General features: G+C 35.0%; 1 protein-coding gene across 1 annotated transcript in view; it reads left to right on the top strand.

Annotated features, from left to right (window-relative positions):
* Nucleotides 1–296: 296 nt before the first annotated feature.
* LOC104467068 (ERC protein 2-like) overlaps nucleotides 297–9682 on the top strand; it is a gene marked incomplete at its 3' end in the record, with an annotated part of 49586 nt that continues 40200 nt past the window's right edge. Inside the window, exon 1 of the mRNA XM_010080693.1 lies at nucleotides 297–1102. Coding sequence (XP_010078995.1) covers nucleotides 446–1102 — 657 coding nt within the window. The remainder of the gene's footprint in view (nucleotides 1103–9682) is intronic.

Here is a 9682-nt window from a genome sequence, read left to right as displayed (position 1 = left end):
GATATGTTTTTGGGCCCATGGTGTTTATTGTAACATAAAGGCTGTTAAACTAAGTAAAAATGTCAGGACATTTTCTAGCAAGAAAGAAATGAACAGTTTTTTTTTTTCTTCTGAATGAAGTTAGTTTAAAAATGTGTTTTTTAGCTAGTCATCCTAAATAAAAAAAAATATAGTAAATTTTATTTTTAAACTAATTACTGTAGGAAGTGGGTTACTTTAGTTTCTGATATGTACTGATTACTTGTAAACTTACTTTCCAATATGAAAATTTGCTTAACTTTATAATATCTTTTTTCAGGTCTCTGACTTCAGAGGAAGAAGAGTTTTTTTGCCTACTGGAAGAATGGAGTGAAACTGCCAATATTTCTAGCTGGAATTATAAATTTAATATTCAACTTTAGCATTACTAATTTCTTACTAAATAGTACCTCAAAGTAGAAGAAAAATGTATGGAAGTGCAAGAACAATCACCAACTTAGAAGGAAGTCCCTCCAGGTCTCCTCGTTTGCCAAGATCTCCTCGCCTAGGCCATAGGCGAACAAGCAGTGGAGGAGGAGGAGGAACAGGTAAGACATTATCCATGGAGAACATCCAGTCCCTTAATGCAGCCTATGCAACATCTGGACCAATGTATCTGAGTGACCATGAAGGTGTAGCTTCTACTACTTTCCCAAAGGGCACAATGACTCTTGGAAGGGCTACAAATCGAGCTGTGTACGGTGGTCGAGTCACAGCTATGGGGAGCAGTCCTAATATTGCTTCAGCTGGACTTTCGCACACAGATGTCCTTTCTTACACAGATCAGCATGGAGGTCTGACCACATCTTCACACCATCATCACCATCAGGTTCCTTCTATGCTGAGACAGGTTAGAGATAGTACCATGTTAGACTTGCAGGCTCAGCTTAAGGAACTACAGAGGGAGAATGATCTTCTCAGAAAAGAACTAGACATTAAGGACAGTAAGCTGGGATCCTCCATGAATAGCATCAAAACTTTCTGGAGTCCTGAGCTAAAGAAAGAAAGAGTATTGAGAAAAGAAGAAGCAGCCAGAATGTCAGTTCTTAAAGAACAAATGAGAGTTTCCCATGAAGAAAATCAGGTAAGTGATTCTGAAAGTTTCTTTCTGTTGATTTATAGCTAAGTACCTAATGTTTTGCTTATGGTACTGTATCCTGTGCTGGAACAAGTTTGTAATTTACAGCAAGAATTGTGTGTCTTGATCTGTCTTCCTTTGCTAAACAGTAGGAAATCACATTAATAAGAATCTGAATGAAGTTTATAATTTCCTTCATGCAGCATTGTTTCATTTCATAGCTGAAGAGAATTGTTGTTTTCCCTACCTGTTTTCTTATTTTTGAGGCTTTGTCTGATGCTTTTTTGCACCAACAGTCTACATATCTCTTCAGAAAAGGTTGCTGATTGTAAATGAGCTGCAAAAGTACAAACAAACATCCAGAGGCATATTTTGTAGGAGCTGTAAAGGGATTTAGCTGCCCTTTTTTTTTTTTTGAAGTTAACATATGATATTAAATCCCCATATGCAATCTTCTGTAATTCTGCGTTACAGAGTGAAGTTGTGTTTTCAGCAACGTTTGAGACCTGTATCTTAGAAAAACATCCTCTTGTGAACATATATTTCAGATACTTCTGTTCACAACATCACAACATTCTTTTCCTAAAGTTATAAAAAGATTAAAGTATTTTAATATGGATGAATAAAGCTGTAAGGTCAAGCCTGGGAGACTATGCTGTTTCACAAAACTCTACAAAACAGTGGCACAGAATAGATAAAAAAAAAAATCTGATTGCTCTCTACACACTTTTTGGCTGCTGGTCTTATTTTAAAGCTGCTCCTTTTTAGACCATCTGTTAACTTTCACCAGACAAAAACACGATCCTGTGTTTATCTCACTTCCAGATTCCCAATCTAAACTTCTTGTCTGGCGGGCAGCAACAACAGAAATTTTTAATTTACTTCTGAGTTTGTGACCATCAGTGCTTCTCACCAAACTTTCCACCTCCTAGGCATGTCATGAACCTAAATATCTATGGAACTAACAAGCCTGATACCAGTTCCTTCAGTGGGAAACTGTCTGGGTGAATTTAATTTGTTATTTTCTCGTTTAACTTGTGTATCCAGACTGATAGTAATAGTTACTGAATATTTATAGGTGCACTAGGATGCTGGTAGAACCAATATTCTCAAAAACATGTTTGGTGGCATTTCTGCTGTTCGAAAGCCTTATTGGTTAGACATTCTAATCTTGGTAATTGTTGTCACCCTAGCAATAGGAGGAATATTCAAATGCGCTCTGTTTTGGTATCCTTTCTTACAGAAATATCACCTGAATATCTTGTATTGATGTTTGTAATCTGAATCTGGTATTTAGAGACTTTGTTACTTGCCAAAGTGGTTATGCCTTTGCTTTTTTTTTTTTTTTCTTTTTTAAAAGCTATTTCCTTATCTTAAGGGGGAAGTAAATTAGTAACTCTGTTATGAGTCCTATTAATTCATTTGTTTTGTAGAAGATATATTTTTATTTTTAACAAGTACTCTTATTTTCTTGCAAGGGTAAACCTAATAAAAGACAAAAGGAATGTATTTTACCCTCTGTATATATTTAACATGAATCCTTACTCGGTAGTAAAATAACATAAAGACCAGGTGGCCCAGTATTCCATTGCTAACAATGTCCAAAAGTTCATAGAGTAGACCTAGTATACAGCGATATCTCCACTGAGTACTCTTTCTGATCCAGCTGCAGTTTCTGTTATTATTCTGCTTAATTCTGGTTATTTTGATTATTCTGCTTAATAACTCTCAGTGGCCTTTTCTTTGAATTAGGCAAGCTGCTTTTAGACTTAGGTATAGTTATAGTGTCCACAACCTCTTAGACAATGAGTCCCACAGCTTATGTCATGTGAAGAATCACTACTTTTTGTTTTTGCACTAGACTTTGGCTGGTTTTGCTAGGTTTTCCTGTTCCTTGTACTAGAAGAAACATTAAGTAGTTGATGTCTGGTGCCGGTCTCAGTGCCACCTATGATTTTATAGGACACCTTCATCACATCCTTTCCTCAGCTCTTTTCCAGATAGGAGAATCCTAGCATGTGTGGTAGTTCCTTTCATGAAACTGTGACATTTCTTTGATTTTTTTTTTTTTGTCTGAATCTTTTTCAGACCTATTACTTTTTTTCAATTCTAGAAAATTGATAAAAAATTAAACCATTGGGAAGCAGAAAGAGTCCCATGAAGAAGTTTTTAGACAGTAACATGGACAATCCTGATTTTCTTTTGAGGAATATTTTACTTTTGAAAATATGTTTTGAGCACATGTTGGTTGAGATTACAACCCAAGTTAGTTGTCTTCCCTTTCTATTCTTATTTTTTCTGACAGAAAAAAAGTCTTTTTTTTCCTCACAGCTCAATTAGTATTATTCTATGTATGGATTGATACATACCTAGGGGCAGGAAGTACTCTAAATGTTTTGAGCTGTTTTAAGTGGTTTTCCATCTTGGAATCATCCATTTGAAATTTCTCATTCAAAGATTTTGCACTTCTTTTCCCAAGTAGGTAGTTATTCTCTCTAATATTGCTTCAATATGTTTTATATAAGAGTTAATGTAGAAGGTTTCAACAGATAGCAGAAGTCTATGAGGTGGAAAGAACTGGGAGGACACAAATTATTCAGCAGTATTCATTGCAAGGATTGTTTCCTGTCTGTCAAAAAACAAGTATCATATCCATTTGAATTAGATGGTCCTAAGTCAACATATGTTTATCAGTTGACATACTGCTTTTATGACATTGCAATAACTGAGAGAGATTTACTGTGACATTTTAAAAATAAACTGTAAACTCAGTTGCACAAAATAATGCCCTTTTTCCTTGCTTATAAATATCATTATCTAATACTACATAGTGAATACCAAACAAACCACTGTGTGCTATGAACAGTGGCACTTCTTCACTCGTGGTATGGTTATATGTTGTTTTTGTCAATAAATGGTGAGTTTGATCCTTTGTTTTCTTACAGAAAACCAGGTAATTTTAATTTGTTTAATGTGTTCTTTGAAAACATTATAAATTTTGGTCTTCTTTTGAAGTTCAATTCCTGTACTGATACTGCAGGAGTTTGAAGAGAGGATAAAAAGATAGTGAACAGTTCCTCTGAGAGGCTCATAGTTTTGAATACAAAATTGTTCCTTGAAATAATTTTTATATATCTGTAGCAATATGAATAACTCACAGATGCTGCAATTAACAGAATAGATACGATGAAATAATCGGTAGATAAGAGTATGTCTATTCATGAAGTCAGAACTGAGTAGCTACTCAATGTTTTTTCACATGCTCTTCATTTTACTTTGATTCCTGACAAGTATCTAAGTAGAACAGTAAAATACACTAAGAAATATTCTGAAATGATGTTTCCCATCTTGCTGTTAATTAAACAGTATTCCTAGTAAAACCCTGATAAGACTAATGTATACATTCTCAAAAAAAAACCCACCAACAAACCCCGAAACTAACTTCTCCCCTCCCCAACAAAAAAACCCACCAAAAAACCCCAAACCAAACAATACCATATACTTATTTTTCTTGCTGATGCACTGCACATCATGCAAAGTATGCTCTTTTAGTCATCTCTCTGGCTTGTAAAAGAAAAGTTGGGAAGGCAAGGGCTGTAATTTAATTTGCTCTAACTTTGCTAGCTTATCTGGGAACTAGTCAGTGGTGTTAAATGAATTTATATAAACTTGTAAAACCATATATCGTTGAAAAATATTATTCATTAACATAGTCAGCATCTTCTTCTTCTTTATGTTTAAATAAGCTCACCACTTCTTAATTTTACCCAATGGCTTCCATGGCTGGGATCAACCCTGCCTGCTTCCAAACTGGACGGTCCATTTGTTGCTTAGACCCTGCTGGCGTACTCTAAATGCAAATCAAAGGAAGTTGAAGATCTGTTACCTTCTCACTCTGTCCACTTCTGAGACTATTCTTCATCTTTTTCTGAGATACTTTGTCCATTGAGATTCTAAAGGTTTGATCCTAGTGGAATATGCAGGGAGTTGCCAACAATTGGGTCTTCAGTTTGAATTCCCAGATAGGTATTTTCTTTGTTAATATGCATCACAGTATGCACTTGATTACTGGTTGGAAAGGTGGCCCCCCATTGTCCCTAAATACCAGAGGTGGTCAGAGGAGTTTTTGGTGGTATAAATAGCGTTCAGCCTGTCTCATTGTCTCTGTGTAAATGTGTGCAACACCACAAATTTTGAAACTTATTGCGAATATTTATGAAGTACAAGATTATACACAAAAGGTAAAGATAGTAACCTGAGAAATGGAAATGTTCTGTTCATGTTTTACTCTGCTTCCTGAGATATGTTATCACATTAATAAAGTAATTTAATAAGAATAAAAAATGACCTTTTTTATTAAGTGTCTATTTTCTAGAAAAAGTAATGAATTTAAATATTTTCAACTCAAATTTGTAATATAGTATTTATGACCAGTGAAAGTCTATTTTAAGGTATTTTAAAGCCAGTAGGTTCAGCACATTCATTCACCTTATTTTCTGTTTTTCACTGTACTGTTGTTTCCTGCTTTCTTCAGCTTTTTTTTTTAATACTTCTGTCTTAAGAGCTGCATGTGTACTTGTTGATTTTAACTTTTTGTATGTTTTCACTGTTTTCTTCATTTAAATTCATGTGTATTGATGGCAATTTAGGTAAGTGCAAAATATTTCTTTACTTTTTTTTTTAAATAAGACAAAGTACTTAAGCATTTAAATGTGTGGAATAGATTAAACATACATTACAGAGCAGAACTTTATCTGAAGATGAAAGTATAATGAAACAAAGGTACATCAGTAATTTTTTTCTAATTTGAAAATAAAAATGTTTCTGTCAAATGGGAAGAGGCTAAAATAGGAGGACTCTTCTGCTGAGGAATGACAGTTTATCCGTGGTGTGAAACAGAGTGAATAAGCCATGCCAGGAGGGTGCGTGGTGGCTTTTGTGCTGCTGTTACTGATGATGAGGAAAGGCTACTGGCTGTGTGGTGGGGAATGGAAAGAGATAAGGAGGTGATCGTAGTATTGTAGCTATCCAAGGAAATTTTGAGGAAGCAATAACCCAAAAGTGCTTAAAGGTGAATAGTGAGTGTAATTACTTTTAACTTTTTTTTTCTTTTAAACTGTGGGATTTTTTTAAATCTGAAAAAGCTTGGTAGTTACTGAGCTAGAAAATGAATAAGGGGAATGTGTCCGTGTAAGTGTGCAAGTACTTGTTCAATCTTCACTGAAGCCTTTTGGTGGTGTTCTGGTTTAGGTAATAATACACACAAAGTATTACTTTCTGCCATATATACTATATAAGATATATGAAAATTGCATCACATGTTTATGGTCATTTGGAAAGGACAGTAGTAATAAGCTATAACCTTTTGTGCCTTTTTGGGATATAAAGAGATTTGAGGAAAGTAAACATTGATTTTATGTTCTGTTACCCCTGGTATTTGAAAAAGATAAGGAGCATGAATTGTAGTCTCTAGGGTGCCCTGTGTATAACTGTCAGCCGAAGGAGCACTATTACATTTCAAACAAAAGCTACTTTTAATTTCTAACATGATGAATAAAGTTGTTGGAAAAAGATTTAAACGTAAAAGAATATGAGCAAAATACCTACTTTAGTCAGTTGGGTCACCTTCTTTTGGTTATTTTTCTTTTCAAATGCAGAATATAGATCATTCTCACTTATGCCAGTGCTAGCGTTTTTTAAAAAAAGCTTTTTCCTGTTGTGTCTTGAGGTCTTAGAATGAGTGTCAAATCATGAGTGTCAATGAGTGTTCTTTATAAAGAAGCATTAACAAGACCAGTCATATTTTAAGGAAAGATGGATTGACTCTGTAGCAGAAACAGCATTTCAATAAAAGGTGTTTGGAACCATATAATGCTATAGGACTCAGAATTGTGATTCTCATCAGCCTTGAACATATTCGTATCCTTAGCTATCATTTGTCAGTACATCCCTGAGATACTACAATAAAGTGCTGCTGCTTCCGTTCTGGGTTTTTTTATCCTGTAATGTTGGTGTTCATCTGCTACATAAAACTTAAACCTGATGTATTGCATGAGGAGTTTTCTGAAAGGCTTTAGGTTTATTAATTGATACTTTAGCTGAATTTACTAAATTCATCCTGTTTGTGAAATTTCACTTGCAACTTCAGATTGATACTGCATTCTATGTTCCCCATTCTCATGTACTTTGAAGCGTGGTTCTACTGTTCAACAGTTGTTGTTGTGTTGCTGTGTAGAAAAACCCTTTGTACAGAAACCAGGATTCTGACAGGGTCTCAGAAACGTAGATCTAGAAGGAAATAGGCTGGGACAAAACTACCTTTAAGTTATCCTTGCTTTAGGCTTGTAGCACTGCTTGAAGGTATTCCTTCAGTAGATACTGATAAGCCACACCTCAAGCATGGCAGCTGCTGCTTTTTGCTGCCTCCTGCCTTAAATTAGGGATCAGTCCAGAGTGGGCATTCTAGTAGGGTACTTTATGCTGTGAGATGACATAAAGGAGACGGGGAGAGAGGTAATTGTGTTGTGTAGAAACCATTTTGAGTTTTGTTAGAATTGGGAGTTATTGGATGCATCTCATAAATAGTTTGATAACATGGGAACTTATTTTGAAAGCAAGGTTTACAATGCATAAAAAGTCTCCTGAAGAAGTTAACTAAAAATTTAACCTCATGCATAATACAATTTTTCACAAGTATCATAGATAATATATCAGACATTATCCTTGTTGATATTCTGTTACACTGATTGTGATGGAGCCTGCAGTCTGTGGGGTGTTTTTTTAAAAAATATTTTTATTTCTCTGTTAGCTTCTGTAAAGTGGTTTCCTTCCTGCCTTTAAACCTTGAGGCCTTACAGTTAATTTGAAAAAAATGCTGGAAATGACTCTTCAGTATTTTCCATCATCAGAATTGGGAGAGAGAAAGGGGAGGAAGTGCTAGCAAAAAAAAGAGTAATTCCTTTCCATTTTACATTTTTAGTCTTTACTATTTCAGACATCTTCCCTCATTTTGGTCCTTTCATCTTGAATTTTCAGAGAGTTGTCCCCAGTTTATCTACCAGACAGTCGATAATGCTGTATTCTATTAGCTTGCATTAGGGAACTCCATCCTCTAGGCTGTTTCTGAAAAACATAACCCTTTTGGCTGTGCTGCAGAGCATTATTTTAATTTATTTTATATATGTATATAATTTAAAGATAAAATTGCATATTTCCCAACCTTCCTTTTTTTCTGTTCTGTTTGAGTTCATAAGATGCGTTGCAGATTGCTGTGTCGGGATGGAGGGAATGTTATGAAGGTGACTTAACCTGTTTGTCACTGATTCAATTTTCTTCTGAATTTTTATGTCAGGGAGTTATGTTTATCTAATGTCATGCAGGGTCAAATTATGACTTTACCTGTCATTTGCTCTGTTCAGGTGCATTCCTGACTATAGAGCTGTGTATTTCCCTGGTGCCAGAGGGTCAGCTGTAAAAAGCTATCAGTTGCAAAATATTATTTGCTACTTGAATTTATTCCTGGAATATGTTGGTTGAGTTAGCAAAGAAACTAGCATTCAGGAGCCCGGGTGTATTTTATAGAGGGTAACTTTGGTTCAAATCAGATTGCCTATAGCAGGAGCAAGTAACTCTTTTGAATATAGCAATTTTAGAATATTTGGCCTGTGGGATGGGGAAACTGTATTTACTTTTTGAATTTCTTTAAGCATCTGCCACATAGTTATTGCTGTTTACTCTTGGTGTTTGAAGATGATATACAAAGCTAACAAAACATACATGAAAAGAAGGCAATAGATACCACGTGAAGGGAGAGAAATAAATGATGTTTTTGGCAAAAGGAGAATCCTGAGGCAAATCAATAGAACTATTTCAGTGACAGAGATTGGAGAACACTGAGGTCTTGTAAGGTAATCTCTGTTCCAGTTCAATCTATAATTGAATGAGATGGTGAGGTCTCTACCACATCACATTTCTGGAGGAAAAAAAAAAAGCAATGGTCAGCAGAAACTGAAGAAAAAGCATAACACACATTAGAATGCATCTTGAGAACAGCAGCAACCCCTGAAACAAGGTCTGCACAGACTCAAGTTTTTTCCATTTGATTGACTACAGTATTAGTTGTACAGAGTACAACTCTCACTGCAGAATCCGTGTTTGAATTGAAAGAAAAACAACACAGAAATAGGCATGGAGTTGTGTTTTGAAAATTAGATGCTTCCTGTGTATTTTATTTTAAATTATATGTAAACTGAGGTATAGCTCTTTTTAGTTTGTAGGTAGAAAGTCTGAAAGAATAGTCTTGTTGGTGTGAACTTTTTCCTCTGTGTGGTTAACTCCAGGTAGCTAATTATTACTGATAAAGTGAAAAGTGCTTAGGCATTTCTTCACTGAATTAGTTAAGTATCATGGTTTTCCTGCTGGATACAGGAGAAAGGTGAAGATTAAATTGTGGGTTGCTATTTAGATCTTGCTATACTTAAGTGTTAATAAAATGTTTCAATCCAAACTTGGAAAAGCACTGTTCAAAATCAGTGAGTCCGTGATAAAAGCCAACTGGTCTATTGTAGTACATATGTAATTATACAC

This window comes from Pterocles gutturalis, unplaced genomic scaffold (genome assembly GCF_000699245.1).
Source record: "Pterocles gutturalis isolate BGI_N339 unplaced genomic scaffold, ASM69924v1 scaffold28789, whole genome shotgun sequence".
In the NCBI taxonomy this organism is placed as follows: Eukaryota; Metazoa; Chordata; class Aves; order Pterocliformes; family Pteroclidae; genus Pterocles; species Pterocles gutturalis.
The sequence above is the reverse complement of the archived record's forward strand: the minus strand, read 5'-3'. Positions and strand labels throughout refer to the sequence as shown.